This window comes from Aethalodelphis obliquidens, unplaced genomic scaffold, assembly GCF_003676395.1.
Source record: "Aethalodelphis obliquidens isolate GAN/ISIS:26980383/991018 unplaced genomic scaffold, ASM367639v1 scaffold37, whole genome shotgun sequence".
NCBI classification, from domain to species: domain Eukaryota; kingdom Metazoa; phylum Chordata; class Mammalia; order Artiodactyla; family Delphinidae; genus Aethalodelphis; species Aethalodelphis obliquidens.
Window position 1 is genome coordinate 8,456,025 of NW_020837981.1, and position 17,874 is coordinate 8,473,898.

At 43.2% G+C, this 17,874-nt stretch overlaps 1 protein-coding gene across 1 annotated transcript in view; it reads left to right on the plus strand.

Moving 5' to 3' along the window:
- The window catches only part of KCNMA1 (potassium calcium-activated channel subfamily M alpha 1), a 747,896-nt gene extending 734,153 nt beyond the window's left edge, over positions 1–13,743 (plus strand). The window contains exons 28-29 of the mRNA XM_027129781.1: positions 226–254; positions 7,382–13,743. Of these exons, the coding sequence (XP_026985582.1) occupies positions 226–254; positions 7,382–7,533 (181 nt within the window). The 3' untranslated portion in view covers positions 7,534–13,743. The remainder of the gene's footprint in view (positions 1–225; positions 255–7,381) is intronic.
- Positions 13,744–17,874: the final 4,131 nt, after the last annotated feature.

A 17,874-nucleotide genomic window follows, 5' to 3' on the forward strand; every position in this document is an offset into this window, starting at 1 on the left:
ACACACACACACACACACACACACACACACACACACACACACACACACACATCCCCTAGTTTTGGATCATGAAGAGCTCTTCATGCGTTCTTTGCAAAGGAGGTTATAAAGTTATGCCCTCAGAACGTTTATAACTATAAGAATGTGCCAGTTAAAGTGCTCAACAGGAAATATGACAGTTTAAAAGCATTGTAAAACTCACATAGCTTACTTCTCTCTCTAAAGTGCAACAAGGATGAATAGAATGGGCCAAGGTATGACAATTAATGGTTCTGCATGACCTAGCCACTGCTGGGGGTTTTCTTCTATAACGTTGTCCTTGTGAAAACTTTTGTGAAATTAAAAAAAAAAAAAAGGAGTTACAAATTTTATTCTGTTATTGGTTTGTTTATTTTTATTTCTATTGTTCTGTTTGTGGTTTTATTTATTTATTTTGCTTTTTTTTCCCCTCCCCATCCCCCCGCCTCTTCCCTTCCTTCTTCTCCACCTTCCTCCACTTTCTAAATTGCTCAGCGCAATGAGGCTGTCCTGCTGCTACCGCTAGACCCCTTAGAGTTTGTTTTGGTGTTCCTGGGTTTGGGGTTGGGTGATCTGGGGGAAACTTCTCTCCATCTGGCTTGCCTTTCAATCTGCACGTGGCCTCCCTGCCCACCTTGGTACCTTGCTCCAAGTCCAAAAGCATTTTCCCATCAAGAAACCCAGCTTCCTCCACTTCCCCCCATTATCACCACTCCAACCCAGTCCCCCATCAGTCTGTCCACATTTCTGTGTTTATCTTGGCAAGACCGACTAAATCAAGTGATGATGCCAGGTGATAAGCTTTTCTGGAAAACATTTGCAGCTATTCCACTTGGCAAACTTGCTTCTTGGTCAATCGTTTACCCTCCTTTCAATTTAAACCAGGAGGGTTATTAATGGTAAAGAGCATTGGTCTCCTTGCAGTTGGATCAGTATGACCCCCAAATTAAAACTGTCCGGCTGGATATATCAACTCAATAGCCCACACCCAGTCATCTGGGGGTTGATGATTCAGTCTCTATATTACCTGGATCTCTTCTCCCACCTGCCTTTCAGACATTTGTGAAATCCCAACCAGAGATTGGGCAGATAGAGAGAAGTAAATCCAAAATGTGTTTTTTATACAATCTGTTAGCAGCTCTGATGAGAGGACCTTGTGACGGGAATGGAGTGGGAACAGACTGTGACTTGTGATGAAATTTTGGGATTTTCCCTGGACTCAGGCGTACAGTTGAGAGTTGATTGTACTTGGCTAATGATATATTCAGTGATGAAAAAGGTATCATTATTACTTGTATTTTTTATGAGCCCAAACTACTATATTGTTCTTTCCTCAGTTGAATGAAGAATCTCTTCCATGGGTTTTCATGTGACCCCAAACTTCTCATCCTTCTTTCAGGTTCTCTTAGGAAGGAGGCATACAAGGTCTTCGTATGACGTCTCTCCTCTTCCCCCTTTCCACCCAAAAAATAAGCAAGTAGGTCAGGGTGGAAAGCGAAAGCGTTTTTGAAGAGAAAGGATGTGCACTTAAAGAGAACAATAGCTAGAAACTCAATTATCTGCACCATTCTAAAAGAGAAGCAGTTTGTAAGCCATTCAGTTCAGTTTGTTTTAGGCTTTGAAAGGCGTGAAGCTTAAGTAAGTGGATAGACCAGGAGGCCCAGTGAAACCCTGTCAGCCTCAACACTCAGGTGATCATGAAATCAACATCCCTAATATCTGCTACCCAGGGTCCTTCCTGAAGCCAGTTCAAACGGATAAAGAGAAACTTGGACCCTTATAGTTAGATTTCTACCATTATTGGGAGAGGTTTCAAATTCTATTATGAATATTACAGGTTATGACCCAGAACCTTACTCTCAATAGGTGCTCAATAAATATTTTTGAAATAAATTGACCTTAAAAATTCTTATACCTTTAATCATTTGATAAGTTATCTTCACCTCCTTGGCTTTTCTTAGCCAATTTCAAGGAATGCCTGTAGATGGTTCACAACGCTGTCATGTTGTTGGCACTTTCTCAAGCTGAGTACACAGCTTCTGAGAAAGGGGAACACCCCCCGTAAGTTCACTGAGTGGAGAGACTGACTCTGCCTCCCGCCAGCAACCTCAAGGTCCCAGATGACCAGAGGAACCTTTTGACGGGCTCTTCTTCAGCATGGGAAAAGCCGAAAGGTGTCTGCATCCCAATAGAGACAATTAAATCAACCCGCCAGGTTCCTATAGCAACAGGCTCCTGAAGGAGAAAGAAGAGAGTGCAGAAACTTCAGGGCCTCCAGAAATCAAGACAGGGTAAAAAAATCAATGTCTCAATCAGCTTCTTTCAGCCCACCCCTGCTTTGTCATAAGGTGATGAAGTAGCTGTGGGCACCTGTCACTAACTTGGTAGACTATCTCCCACCAGGAGATCGTACATCCACCACCTAGGGAGGTGAGAGGGATCACCCCCTACCGCCTGGAAGGGAGGAGTGAAAAGTCCACCCTTAGGGTGTCAGCTGACTCAAGCCACAGAAGAGGGCCAGGAGGGAGCAGTCGTTCGGCCTAGGGAATGGCAGCATCAGCCTTACAGTTAAAAGGGGCAAAGAGAGTCATACTGGACAATCGCAAAGGAGCGAGACAGTTTTCATAAGTAGAAACTGCTCTGGTTCCGGTGCAATTTTCATTTCTGTGCAGTAACCATACTTTGCCCATGGAGAGGAAAGGAGGCAGTGTGTGTGGGTGGGGTCCTCTGGCACCTTGGGGTCTGCTAGGCAGGGGGCGGGGGAAGGCCAGACTAGCTCTCAGAAGTGTGAGATGTGAAACCACACAGCGTTACCTTTGAATGCTTGAGCTCCTTGTTAGCTCTTACTGTTCTCCACTGTTATCTCTATCCAGATGGAATCTTTCCCTTTCAAGCCCTTTCTCTCTGAACTTCAGCTTGTGGTACAGCGAGAAAATGCCCAATTATTCCAAGTACCTTTGCTGTATCATCATCTCCCTTTTCATGCTCTCTTCTCTGAAGAGTAGTTAAGTGAAAAGGCCAAATCCCACAGCAGTGACAACCCACAGAGCCAGCAAAGAGACTCTGTTGTCACAGTGCAGCCTGTTGCTCTGCTTCCGGGTCCCCAGGCAGTTATGTCAGCCCAGGTCTCAAGCCCTTCCCCGCCGTAGCCTGCTCCCTTGGGATTCCTCATGGCTGGACAAAGTCCTGACCCTTATTCTAGACCCTTGAATGTCAGTGATGAAAGTAGCAATGGAAGACGCAGATGGCTTGCAGGTAGGGTAGGGCCCCTGTCAAGTTGAAAGCCAATATTTCAGACGCAAGTACCACTGAAGGGTGTCACTCCTGCCTCTCCTCCCCTTCCCAAGGAAGGCTACCCAACCGAATCCTTCTCCATCTTCTCTGCTGCCAAAATCCCCTTTCTTCTGGCCAGCACCCAAGTTTATACACCTCAGTTCTCCACCCTAGTTTATCTGCAATCACACCGAAAGGTATCACCTATCCTTATGTCGTCCTTTAGCACTGAGAGTACTCATATCCATGCTGACCTTATACTAAAAACTAACAAACGCCAAGTGCTTACCATGGGCTAGACACTCTTCCAAGCACTTTATGTATATTAGCACATTCAATTCTCGAGATAACCTTAGATGCAGATGCTGTTAGTATTTCCATTTGAAAGATACAGAATCCAAGGGACAGGTTTGTTCAAAGTCACCCAGCCAGGAAGTGCCAGAGAAGTATTTAAAACTAAAGTCCATGAACTTTGTGCTATAATGCCCCCTAATGTTACTAATAATACTGATAGTCTTAACAGTTCACATTGACTTACCATGTATGTGGATAAGTGCTTCATGGACAGTAGCCCCTTTCATCCAAACAACACCCTTAGGAAGGTCCATTAGCCCCATTTTACAGATGAGAAACTGAAGTGAAGATAAATTATGTAACAACCCGCTCGGAGCCACACAACTAGCACATGAGAGAAGCAGATCCCCTTGGCCTTAACCTACTGCTCTATGCTATCTCCTTGTTGCAGTGGATGGCTCATGGCATGGCCGGGCTTGATAGGTGACACCTCCCAATGGCAGTGTCACATCTCTCGGCAGTTATTTTCTGGGTTTGATCTCGTTCTGCCAGATCACTTGCCACAGACTGTTAAATGCCACTCCTTCCCTGACTTCAGGCAGGTCCCACAGTCTGTTCACAGTGATGCCGTAATGCATCACATCTTCAAGAAGCTTATTAACAAATGGATTTCTTTTTCTTTGGCAGGGAGGAGGCCCTCAAAACCAGATCCATTGCCCTTCTCATCCTAGGGATGAAAACAAAGCCCCCAGAAATCTTTTTGGCTCGTGGGATGAGGCAGGGGGAGGAGACCAGCTCAGGGATTTGGATCGACCCTGGACCACTTCAGCACTCACGTGAATTCCTTCCCTGACTACTCTTCCTTAAGGCCAATTTTGTAGGCACCCAGTGGTGCGGCTCCTTTGGAAGGCACAGTTCGATAAACCAAAGTGTCATTGTCATAGCAAAGCTCTCTCCACTGGGGCAGAATGACTGGCAATCGTTAAAGTGTGGTTCCTCTCAAGCCCTTTGGGAGAAACACCTTTGCCCCCAGACATTTTAGTAAAACGCTCAGAGCATTCATCTATCTCCATTTCTTCAGCACCATATCTAACCAAGTCTCCAACAAAACAGCTGTTTACATCTTACGAGGCATCCGAGTTAAAAAGCCTGTTTCTCAGGCATAACGGAAACCTCAGCTCGTCCCCAGGATACACTTTAACGCAACTCCTTTTTGTGTTGACACTGAATGGCCAAAACACAGGGAGAACTCTGCTTAGATTATATTTATGGCAAGAAATGCAAAAGGAAAGAGAGAGAAGCTTAAATGGGGAAATAATGCTCTCTTTCTTACAGACAGCAGGAGGAAATTGATATTCTCCCTGCCGTGGAAGGTCAAAATGCCAACTTTGAATTGAACTGTAAAGACTAAATTCTGAACAATTACTCTCTGCAGCAGTTGTAAAAATTTCAGCAAATTGCAGCTGTCTTAGGTCTTTCACCCAGAAGTCCTACTCATTTCCATCAGTAGAGTTCACTCTCCCTTCCAACCTGGCATGTCCAACCTAGCACTAAATCCCTTTGCAAAATCTGGCCACAGAAGGGCGTGGCCAAAGTCAAGGGCAGCTCAGGCAAACAGCACAGACGCTGGGTTCAGCTCTTCTGAAAATCATCTTTATACATAAACCATTGGAAAGAGTCATAGTTTGAAATTGTTTCAGTGGCCTGGCAATGCTTTTAAAACATGATAATCATCATACTTTACTCCTCTCTGAAAGGTTAGTTTAATCGTAGATCACAAAAAAATTGGTTTCCACAAATGCATAATGGTTCATCTGTGTCACACTTGAACTAAATGCTTTTTTAAATGGAGCTGAAATTATTTTGATGTGTACACAGTCCCGGATTTCTATACAACCTTTTTTAACCAGCCCATCAGGAACCTTGCCTCTACAGCCTCATTAATAATTCAGATGTGCTGATGACTTTAAAAGATCTATGGAATTGAAGCTTAGGGGGAAAAAAAAAGCTCTGCTTGACAAAAAGATAAATGAATGTAGAAAGAAGCTGTAGGAGTCTGGCAAGCTGTAGATCATCTCAGAACAGATTGTAACTTTATCATTCTGTCAGGGGGAATAATTTAAAGCACTTAATCAGTTAGCTTCACCGTGAGGATGTAGCATTATGAATTCGTATCGTCCAATCTGTTCAAATCAAAGTGAACTTAATTATAATAGGTGAGAGAGCCAGTGCAGGAAGGAGAGTGATCCAGGAGGCAGGAAGTTTCCTGGGGGGTGTAAACCAAGCTGCCGAACAAAGGTTAGTGAGTGAGCTTTCACCAAGGCTCATCCTGGCTCCAGCTCGGTGTCTACAAGGGGGGCTCAGGGCACTGGACACAGCAAGAGGAAGCATGGTCCAGGAGAGACAAGCAGAGTGGTCATGAGCTGACCAGTTAGCCATGCAGGGACACACACACACACACACACACACAGCAACTGGCTGGTACCCAGTGCACTGCTACACACACACACACACACACACACAGCAACTGGCTGGTACCCAGTGCACTGCTACACACACACACACACACACACACACACACACACACACACACACACACACACACAGGGTCCTCCATCATGATCAAGCCAGGTGAGCAATTTTGTTAACGTATTCATCCAGGACCACTGACAAGGCAGTTAGGAATTGCTCTGATAGGCAGAAAAGAAGGCCGGAGAGGCCATTGTCTCTATAGCAGTGGGTGTGCTTGAAAGCTTTTTCCCTTTTTCTTTACTTTTCCTAAGCTACTAAAATGAGGCATACGATTCTCAAGTTAGAATGCACTGTTTGCCCCAGTCCCTTTGTGTCTGTACACACGGCTGATTTCCCAGAAAATTCCAGTCGTAGAAAGAGGCGGGGATGAGGGCTGAGTCTTATGAAATAGCACTGAACGGCCAGGAGGATGCTAGGCCATTTTCATCCTCACCCCCGCCTCTGAATGCCCTGACTCAGCATTCTCTTTCAGCCATCTCTGGATTTAGGGTGGAAATGAAATGCCAAGCCTTCGTCAAGCTCCCTTGTCGACAGCTTGGGTGATTATAGTCGGTTAAGATAGTGCCACTAGGAATTCTTTTCATAATTTTATAGCAACATAGAGTTTTCTTTTGTTGAAATTAAAGCCATCTCAAAAGCCTCTGAAAACATTGGTTGCTATTCTGACTTTTCACCCTCATTGACCAGCAAAAATCTGTGGGCTTACTTTAAGATCCCCAAAACTGGCTGCAGAAGAAGCAAAAGAGTGGTATGATTGAGATATACCTTTAAGTATGCTTGTACAAGCAAAGAAGGAGGTCCTGCATAAGATTCTAGATCGCTCAGTCTGTGGAAGGGACAATGTCCCTCAGTTTCCACTCAAATCGATGGATGCAGAAATCTTTCTTTAGGTGCGATGCCCATACCTAATATTTGTTATATTCGCCATCTCCTCACCACCAAAGCTTTTTAGGCCAAGAAAGGAACCCCAGAGAACACTGCCAGAGTTAGTCTCCCAATCCCTCTTTATTCTCTGAAGTCCACCCCTGGTGCCTCCAAGTCCCAATAGCCCATTGGTTCATCACTTGCTACGGGCAGCTGAGGTATGTTTCAGGTTCCGGTGTTCTCCCTACACTGCACTGTCTCTCTTACCAATTACTCACTGTCAGCTTCTCTCGATTACCTTTTTTGCATTTTTCAATGAACTTTCCAAAGTCTTTGCCCTAGGACTAACTAAGCTTCTCATTTCTCCTTCTTGTTCTCTATCCGTTTTGCCCTTTAGCAGAAAAGAAATGGTTTACAGATGAACCGGATAATGCCTATCCCAGAAACATTCAAATCAAGCCCATGAGTACCCACATGGCTAACCAGATCAACCAATATAAATCCACAAGCAGCTTGATTCCACCAATCAGAGAAGTTGAAGATGAATGTTGACTCCCAGGAGACCAGAACTATTTTTTTTAAAGCCTGACAAACTTCATAAATGGTGACGTGACTTTTCTTCCTCTTACATGCTGAATCACTGGTGGAAACGTTAGGATAAGCAAGAATTGCAAGAAAAATAAAGTAGACAGATCTTTCTCTTTGCCTTGAATATTGCTTCCATGTATTTTGGAAAAGAAAATGATTTCATTTATATATGAACATACTAAAATAGTCATGTATAGCCTCTAGCATTTTAAATTATTTTTATTTATTAGAAGGAAAATATATTTTTTCTTTTTTTTCCATTGTCATATATATATTCCCTATATCTAACAATGCAAACTCAAAAGGAATGTGGCCAGACTCCTTATGCATATTTCTCTTCTTTCTCTCTTTTTCTTTGAGGAGAATGATGGTCACCACCACAGTTAATTATAATTAAGGGAAATGGATTATTAAGACAACTTTAAAATGGTCCAATAATGTAAACATGTATTTTAGTAAATTTAAAAAAGAAGACAAAAGAGGGCAGGTGAATTTCCTAGATGGGTATGTATTTTGGCTGTACTGACACCAGCTCTTAATAAATGGAAAGTTACTTATTTTCGAAAGTCATATTTTTGTAGTTTTAGTTTTCATCCTGTATTTCTCACCTTTTGTTCATATATTTAAAGGGAAGACCTTCTTGCAGCTTTTCTACAAATGCCAGATCGGGTTTACCCTGCCAACTAACAATACCAGAGGGTTGTGAGCATGCCTGGGACGTGGAAGTTGAGGACCAGATGCACAGAAGACATTTATTTCTCTGTTTGTTGTCCTAATGGTGGGGACTCCTTCCTACATGCTGTTATGCTTCTCATTTCATATCTCCAAATCAACCAAGCAGTAATTGCAACTTTGGAAAGGTCTGGTGGACTCTCTCCCCATTCCCCAAGTCCAGGGCTTTTAGCCTGAAAGTTTGTAAACACCAATGAATAGTTTTACTTAACGATAGGATATATAACACATTCATGCTATTCACTGAGTTTTTGTGTAAAAGCCAGAAAAGTTCCATGATCCAGGAGATGACTTTTACCCAGATCTAAATTTTGCAGGCTTTCCTTTAGTTGCTGGGACAAAACACACAAACTTGTTACAGCAACCTAAAAAATAATAACAACAAAAGGACAGCAATGAATGCACTTAATATAGACCGTTAGAAAAAGCCTTTGAAAATTAACCAGCAATGAAATCTAATGTATCAGCCACTTCAAACTGTGGTCAAAAAGATTTTTCTAACCATCAGACACAATTCCGATGTCTCCGAGCTCTGCTGTTGCTTGCATGCTCAGTGTAACGGTGTCCCAGCAATTGTTCCATTCCAAATGATTTTCCACTTCAAAATGATCAATCTTTGACAGAAACATCAGGATCTCTGGAGCAGCATGGATGTGATAGTGATTTTTATTTTCTTAAAAATGTAAACTGTGGACACTTGAAGGAACCAAACTAACCAGAATATCCCCCAAAGTCCCATGCTATCTATTCCATTAGGCCATGACCCCGTGGTACGTAGGATGTCACAGCAAATCAGATCAGAGCCAAGCAATGAAATCATCATGAAAACATAGGTCCACTAAGTACTCCAATTACCAACGTAGGCAAAATGAGCTTCCACCTCTGTCCCGTCCCTGCAGAGCCAATGTAGTTGTGTTTCCACCTTGTAGGCATCGTCCTAAAGTGACTTGTCAGACTGTGGTTACCCTGTCGTCACATTTTTGTAGAATTAGTTCTATAAAGGTATCGTGAATATAACGTATGTCCAACTGGATTGTTTAAAAATTACTTATAATCAATCACTAGTCTACTCAGCAGACTAAACTGACGTCAGCATTCTCTTCAGGCTGATAAACATTTCCTGGTTTCCAACAGAAGTAAAATGGGTTTGTGGGGCGAAACCCTTGCTGAGAGTTGACAACTTTCCTGAAAGCTAGGCCTTCTTCTACATAACGATTTTGTATTGGGTTCACCTTAGTACATTCTTAGTACATCAATCCACGCTCTTCTTTCCTTCATGAACCCTAGTGGGTTCCTGATAACTTGATAACCATTTCTGAATCTGTCTTAACTATTTGGTCTCCTCTGGCAGGCACTGGTGGCCACCACCTAAATGCTCTTCCATTGGAGGAAGTTAGGTCACGGTGTCCCATGCCTGCTGCCCTCTCTTCCCCATCTCTCCAAACCAATGCACATTGGAAACAGAAGTACAAACTCCATGCCCTTTATGGCTAGAGATTTGAATCTAAGCTTTTTTTTTTTTTAAACCAAAATGGCTAAGATAGTTTCCTGGAGCAAGGGCTCCCCTCCAAAAACCAATTGGCAGGAATCCATTTTCTTCTAAGGTAGAGCAAGGTTGTGCTGTTTTGCCTTTGTAATAATGAATTGTTTGGGGCCAGAAAATGAAATAAGGCATTTTTTAAAGGGAGTATACAAAACGACTGGCTGGTGGCTCCTTTGGCTAAAACTGGTACCCAGTAGACGGAAAGTGAAATGGAAACAGAAACGAGATCGTAAGATCATTGAAGGGCTTGAAGGAATGCCAGAGCTTCCCGATTTGTTTCTATTTGTTGAGCCCTCTGGCCCTGAGGGAATCCTCACCTCACCACGCTCTGACAGACCTATCTTCCTGGCTACGTTCAGCACAGACCAACGATGGCCATCGTTGGTATAGTCCATGTTATAAGGCTCTGAGGTCCCACCCCAGTTTGGGATTCCAGAGAAGCCATTTTCCCAAATTAGTAACTCAAGTGCTTTGGGAATCACACTCACCAACAGGCTATTTTAAAAGCAGAAAGCACCTACTGATAAAAGCATCGTCACCATCATCATCTTTCTCATTAAGAAAACTTCTGCTTTCATCTGAGCAATTTTACACTTTAAAATAGCCCCTTGAACCAAGATAAAACACCTTCAATAAAAGTGGTTGTGACTGAGGCATGTTGGAGAACACCCAGAAGCTCTTTCCTTCCAAAGCTTGGGGCATCTTATAATGTACTTTGTATAAAATTTAATTGAGGACTTTAAATAAACAGAGAATTAGAACTGTTTGGTTAGGATTAGAAAGGGAGAAAGTGAGAAGGCATAAGAACATTGGGGATATTTTCATGTTGAAAAGCGAAGAGTCCAAGTTTCCTGCTATGGTTTAATACGAGGGTTCACAAGCTACATCTGCAAATAACTAGCTATCCACTTCGAAAATGTTCTTTCAACTCTCTGAGTCTCAGTGACCTCATTTGTAAATGAAAGTGATTCATCTAGGTGACTCTAAGGTCCCTTTCAGATCTGAGAGGATGTGCTCTGAGTTAAAAGGAGGGGGGAGCATGGGAACAAGGCAAGCCCCTGGAGACAGTCTTGTCCTGTGCTAGAATAATGGTCCTTCTTGCTGCACCACCCAAGCAGTCCTCCTGAGGGTGGTGCCTTTTCTGCTCTGGACACATAGCAGCTATGTTCATTCCTCTGCTTTACATTGGGAGTCTCCTTAGGTTCAAAACGCAAATTTCACAATTCAAACTCACCTGAATCATGTTGATCTGATTTTTCTGTGTGTTCCTAGGGTTTTCTTCTCAATCTCATCCTGGCCTGCCTTTTTTATTGGCTCAAGGCTCAATTTCCATCAATCCCTTCATTTCTAACCCATATCTCCCATCTCCAATATGTAGTTGGAGGCTCACAACCCCCAGATTTCTGCAGTTTTCCTCATTTTTATTTCCGCATGTGGATCTGGGCACTAGGAAGGTACCAGTCTTACTTCTCACTTCATTTCCCATCCTCTGTTCATTTGATTTTTTTCCTTTCATCAGTACAACAACTATTTCTTTGCTACTTACATTCATAAGTCTAATTTTCATCTACCATTTTTCTTTGTCAAAGAGAATCTCAGTTTAGAAAAAAGGAAGGAAGAGAGGTAGAAAGAGAGAAAAAAATTTAAACCAATTGTGACGTGAGTCACCTTACTTATAGACGACTAAACACATCATTCAAATTGGACATGGAATTCCAGTGCAGAATCCGTCCATTTACTATGGGGAGCAGAGGGAAAGTAAGATGAGACTTCAGACAAGGGGCTAGAAAGTAAATTGTCTTAAGGGCCAAGCTAAGAGGTTGAGGCTTGCTCTAGAAACTCATGGAAAGCCACTAGATGTTTTAAACAAAAAGTGACAAACACCAATATCTGTGCATTTTTTAGGTTGTATATTTTGCGAAGCCAGTTCTTCCTGGAAGTCATCAAGAGCAGATATGCAGAGTTGACCATTTTTCTCAGCAGCATGGAGTTCTCAAGGGTGCAAACTCCAAGTCCACAACTCAGCACATGAAGTCCTACCTTCCTCAAATAAATGTTATAGATCCTACTACTTGTAGAAGGTCAAATGGCAGGGTAGGGGCTGGTGTGGGGGCTGCTTTGAGGGCTGGCTGTTGGGGTCATTGGCTGTAGTTCTGGAAAAGGTTCTTTGTGAAAGGAACACTTAATTGGGACCTCAATTGAGGAACCCTGTGGAGCAATAGGAAAGAATGCAGGGCAGCTGAGAACTGTTGTGTTAATTAGTTCAAAGTGGAAGAAGCTGAGTGTGATCTATAAAGGCAGGCTTTTCAGACAAAAGGCGAGGAGAAGGTGGAGCTGAGAGGAGGGCTACGGGAGGTCCTGTGGATTTGGACGTCAGAGCCACAGAGGTATGTACACAGTGGGGTGTATGGCTGGGTTCTCCAAAGGAGGAAGGGTAGGTGTGGAAGATTTTTTGAAGGCAGAAAAACATGGGGGCTACAACCATATTTTTTCAAGGGCTAAAAGGAGCAAAATAAGTAGGTACTCCTGGAAAAGGAGACCTAGGGTACTCCAGAATCAGAAAAACGGGAAACCAGAGATGGAAACTTAAAGAGAGAGGTTGGAAATGAAGGTGTTGGAGATGGTGACTCAGAAGTAAAAGGACTCACTTGAAGAGGGCAGGGACTTTGCTCGTTTGTTTTATCTCCAGAGCTTGTCACGAGGCCTGGCTCTGGGTGGGCAGTCAGTTGTTACTTTGGATGCCGTAGGCAATGGAGGTTGGCTAAGACTTCTAGGTCACTGGAACTCTTCCTGGAGAAGGACCAGAAGAGAGGGATCTTGAGGTGCGCTTTTTCTTTCGCCTCCCTGTTCATGTCATTCCATTGTTCCTCATCTCCACACACTGGCGGCTTTGGTTTCAGCATTCCTAAAACAAATGCAACAATCCCTTTGCTTTATGGCTTTTCTGGGCAGGCAGCATGAGGAGAGAGGGTTTTTGGCTTTGGTGAAAATCAATCTTAATTTCTAGGTAGATTTCAAATTTCAAAAGCTTTCCTTTGGTCTGTTTTTCCCCTCGAGGACTTCTGTGTTTCTTCTCCACCTTGCTATTCAGCAGAACAAGGACAAAAGTGACACCAAAGTGCTCCAGCGTGCCTGCCTTAGGAAGCTTTCCTGGGCCCGCTGTTCAGAATCTTAGATGGAAATGTCCACACGGCACCGTCACACGCCCGCCAGAGCAAACTAGAGCGTCCGTTACATGGGGTTCAGGGTCAGTGTGAGAAAGGCAGCCAGCAGGTAGGGGAGCACTGCCAACAAAGTTGATGGAGCCCCACTTCCACACTAAACCAAAGCCCCCCTGCCCCAGAGCAGCCTGCTCCCCTCCCTTCCTTCCGCTGAGCACAGCCCGAGACACGTTTGACCAGAACTGCAACATTTCAAACATGAACCAAGGTCTGCCTGGAAATCCTAATTAAAAGTGTTCCATTCCCAGGTGACCCAATCACATCCTGCCTAAAACTCCTGGCCCACATCCCACCACCCAGATGCTGAAAAGAAACCTTCCCCCACTTAACACCAAAACCTGCCCTCAATGTTTCTTCAGGGGACAAAGAAAAAAAAAAAACTATGCTTATATAGAAGTCAGCCTACGAGTTCATTAAGGAAAAGGAGCGTGGCTTATTCATCTGTCGTTCAGACGTTTGATTGTTGGCATTATGGTGGTGGTGGTGATGATGATGATGATAATGGTAATGATGAACTTCTATGACCTAACCGGATTGGAAGAGAGACTAAATGCTGGTGCTCTGAAATGATCTACTCAACTCTGTCATCTGTAACAACCAGTGATAACTCTCTTGTCTTGTAAAAAGGGTTTGTACATAACTTGTACATGGTTTCATTTTGTATTTTTCGCAGATTAAAAATTTATGTATTTGTGTTCTAAAACGGCAAGTGTGCCTTGTGTCTCTGTAGCACCCACACATCTGTGGCGGGGTGGAGTCTCTGAGTTTCCATCGGGTTGCTGTAGCTCTCCCTGAAGGCAAAATTGTGGACTGATAGGAGGCATGGGAATAACCTTCCATTGCCTTTCCAGCTTCGAGTGTGAACAGAGCCCTGCGCCTCTAAGGAGACTGTCAGTGGGTACCAGCCCAAGACAGCAATGGATGGTGGGGGGGTGGGGGGAGGAAGAGCCGCTGTCATTAGATGTGGTTCCTGGGAATCAGTCCCTCCAGGGTCACACCGTGGCCAGAGGGCCCACAAGCTCCTGCAGAAACCTCCAGCATGCAGGTTGCTAAAGAAATAGGCAGCCTTCAGGTAGGCCCCCTGGAAAGCTAGAATGTGTCTGTCCTCAGCCACCTGCACCCAAGCTAGTTACCCTTTCCTGATACCTGCATAGCGAAGCAGTGCACTTTTTCCTTGCATTTAGCTTATCAAGACAGCCTTTAGAAGTTTTGATTCATCCTGCCCCATACTCACCCCCACAGAGAAATCAATGAAACTTTATCGCAAGGCAAAAGAAGAAAGACAATGACAACAAAAAACCTCTTAAAAATTGGTGCTGTGGTCTCAGGGCCATCGTTTAAATCATCTTCAGAATCCTAAGTTTGAACTTTTTTAGGGAGGCCAGACTCCCAGAGTTAAGGCTGGTCTAGCCTGGAGGAAAGGAAGGAGCTAGAGATTGGAGAAAAGCCACCCACGTTGTATGTATGTAATGTGTATAATGATTGGCATTTAATGTATTGTAGAGATTGTCTCACTTGTTCCTCAGCCACATATTTACTGAATAGCTATTATGTTCACATTCCTCTGCTGGGAGCTGGGGATACAGCAGTGAGCAGTATCACGACCCCACTCCAGTCTGGGAGGGGATAAACAGCTAGTAGTCATGTACTAAAAATTAACCTACAGGGGTTAGTACAGTATGGCATTGGGAAGGCATAAGAGAAGCACTTAGCCATTTCAAGAACAATCTACCAACTGACTGATACTTTGAGAAACAAATTCCTATTCTACATAAGCCAATGCCAGCCCAAACCAGAGCTCATTCCCAGGGGTCAGCAAGGCAGGTTCACCTGTCAGAATGTGCCAATTCCTGACAGTTTTTGGACCCTGGTTTCTCAACTTGCCTTCTCCAATATTTGCTAACAAATCTGAACGTTGTTGGGGAATGTAATTGCAGAGCATATGGTCCCCATTAGTTAGGCAAACTCCACTGCCAAATTTGGCTCCAAGGAAGGAGTCTGCACAAAGGATGAAGTATTAGGAAGAGATCGACAGTGACAGAGAAAGCAAATGAAAGAGATGAGACAGTGAGTTACAAAATAGCAGGCCCGACATACCCAGCGCGATGAATGTGGAACATATTTTTCTATTTGTTGAGAAAACAATATATGAGAATTTGTGCTAAAATCTCCCTGTAGCAAAAATCAAAGTAGACCATACACCAGAATCAATGTTAACTGCTTTGCAACGTCAGATAAGATAGAGTCTGCCTGGGAGAAAAACCGGGGGGAACAGAACAGACAGGGTGCAAAGGAAATAAAGCATGAATGATATCAAAATGTAAATATGGGCTCAGGACTATTTTAAATGTTAATGGACCAGGGCTTTCAGAGAAGAAACCGAATCTCATGCTTACTAACCTTTCACATTCCGAGAGTCTGAAAATGTAGGCTAAGAATCAGAGATAAGAGGTCCCGAGACCTGGAAAGAATGATTGGACAAGTGGGGCCATGGGGTATAATCAGGCAGAAAGCAGTTCCCCTGCCCAGTCCAGCTTCTGAAAACTGCAGAGGAAGCAGGGCTGTGCCTGCACCCAGGTACATCCTGGCTCCTTGGCCTGGTCTTTCCAAAGAGCTAAAGTAGGGGTCCTCTCATTCGCTGCCCGCCTCATGCACCTTGGTTTTCAGTCTTTTGTAGTTATCTCACCCATACCTAATTGGACAGATTTTTTTTGCTAAGTCATCATTTCTTTTTTTTTAATTGAAATATAGTTGATTTACAATGTTTCAGGTGTTTAGCAAAGTGCTTCACTGATATATACATACATATATCTATGGATCAAAGTGATATATACATACATATATCTATGTATCTGTATCTATCTATTCCTTTTCAGATTCTTTCCCGTTATAGGTTACTACAAGATATTGAATATAGTTCCCTGTGCTATACAGTAGGTCCTTGTTATGTATCTATTTTTTATAGAGTAGTGTGTATCTTTTAATCCCAAATTCCTAATTTATCCCTCCTCGCCCCCCTTTCCCCTTTGGTAACCATAAGTTTGTTTTTTATGTCAGTGAGTCTATTTCTTTTTTGTGTGTGTTTTTTTTTTTTTTTTTTTTTTTTTTTTTGCGGTACGCGGGCCTCTCACTGCTGTGGCCTCTCCCGTTGCGGAGCACAGGCTTCGGACGCGCAGGCCCAGCGGCCATGGCTCACGGGCCCAGCTGCTCCGCGGCATGTGGGATCTTCCCGGACCGGGGCACGAACCTGTGTCCCCTGCATCGGCAGGCGGACTCTCAACCACTGCGCCACCAGGGAAGCCCCAGTGAGTCTTTCTAATTTGACAGATGTTTTAAAAGCAAGTTACCTTAATCAGGTCTTTCTGAAAATAACCAACTTTGTTTTTGTAGAATCAATAAGCTTTTCTTGTCCTTCTGTTTCTTTGGTTAGCACACTATTTAATTCAATTGCATACTACAATAACAAGCACAAATGTTTCAGTTGGCTTGGGACTGCTGGGAGGCTCAGCTGGTGAAAGCACAAGAAGCATCCCACAAGGCATGAGACGTCAGTGTACGGCAGACAGCGGCGAGCCTGTTCACAGGAGGATGGAGAGGGAGCGGCAGCTAACCCAGCTAGTTGATAAGTAGTGCTCGGTTAAGAGGGCTTCTAATAGAAACAATTGTAGGTCTCTATCAATGGGAGATGAGTGAAATGAATTTATTCATACATTCAGTGGAGTACTAGACACTCAGTACAAAGGATGAAGTAGATTTATGTATATCAGGGGTTGGCAAATTATGTCTTATAGGCCAGATGTGGCCTGATGCCCGTCTGTAAATCAAGTTTTATTGGAACATAGCAATGCCTTTTCATTATGTATCATCTCGAACTGATTTCCTGCTGTAACAGTAAAGATGAATAATTATGTCAGAGACTGTATGACATCTGTAAAGTATTTACTATCTTACTTTTTACAGGAAAAATTTAGACTCCTGACCCATATTGCATACAGGGAGAAAATAAAACATATAGTCAGATCCCATTACTGTTAACTGATTAGGTATATTTATATATTCATTAAAATTTGGAAGAAAATAAGGTCGAGCCATAAACAATGATTGTGAAGTTAAGGCAGAGGCAGAGGGGAAAATTAAGAGACCTACGAGGGGCTTTTGCTTTTCACTTTATACATTTTTGTTTTGTTTAGGTGTAGGTAGATTAAACATGCATAACTATCATCAGGAAAAGGGCTCAAGACACTTCTTTTTAGGAAAAATGAATGTATATGGGCCTAAGACCACAAAAGGATGTAAGTAGCTTTCTCGGGATGGGAATGGAGTTCCGTTCACTGCATAGACCTTCCTAGGGCCCTGCATTTCCTAGTTCCTTATTTCTAAGTGTCCTATATACAGCAGGCAAGTATGAGACACGGTGACATTTTCTCCTCCCTTCAGAGCTTGCTGTGATTGTTGGGCTCTGGACCTGCCAGGCTAGCAAGCATGTGTCTTATTCTACCACAACCTGTTCCTCCTGTAATTGTATACCCAGCACCAAGACAGCACCCTGGACTGATCTGCCGAAATCCAAGCTCCAAGGCTACCCTTTTCCATAGGCTTCAACTTGGCAACACTGGCCTTGATCGTGGCCTTATTCTGTTTTGCAGTCTTTTTTGTTTTTTTTAACAAGGCATCTTCCCAAGAAATGACATGCCTTTCTAGGATCTTTTATCCATTAATTAATTAAAACAAAAATTATCAGTTAATCATACATATTAGTTGCACACATGTTAAATGTATAAAATTAAGTAAACAGTGAAAGTAGGTCTC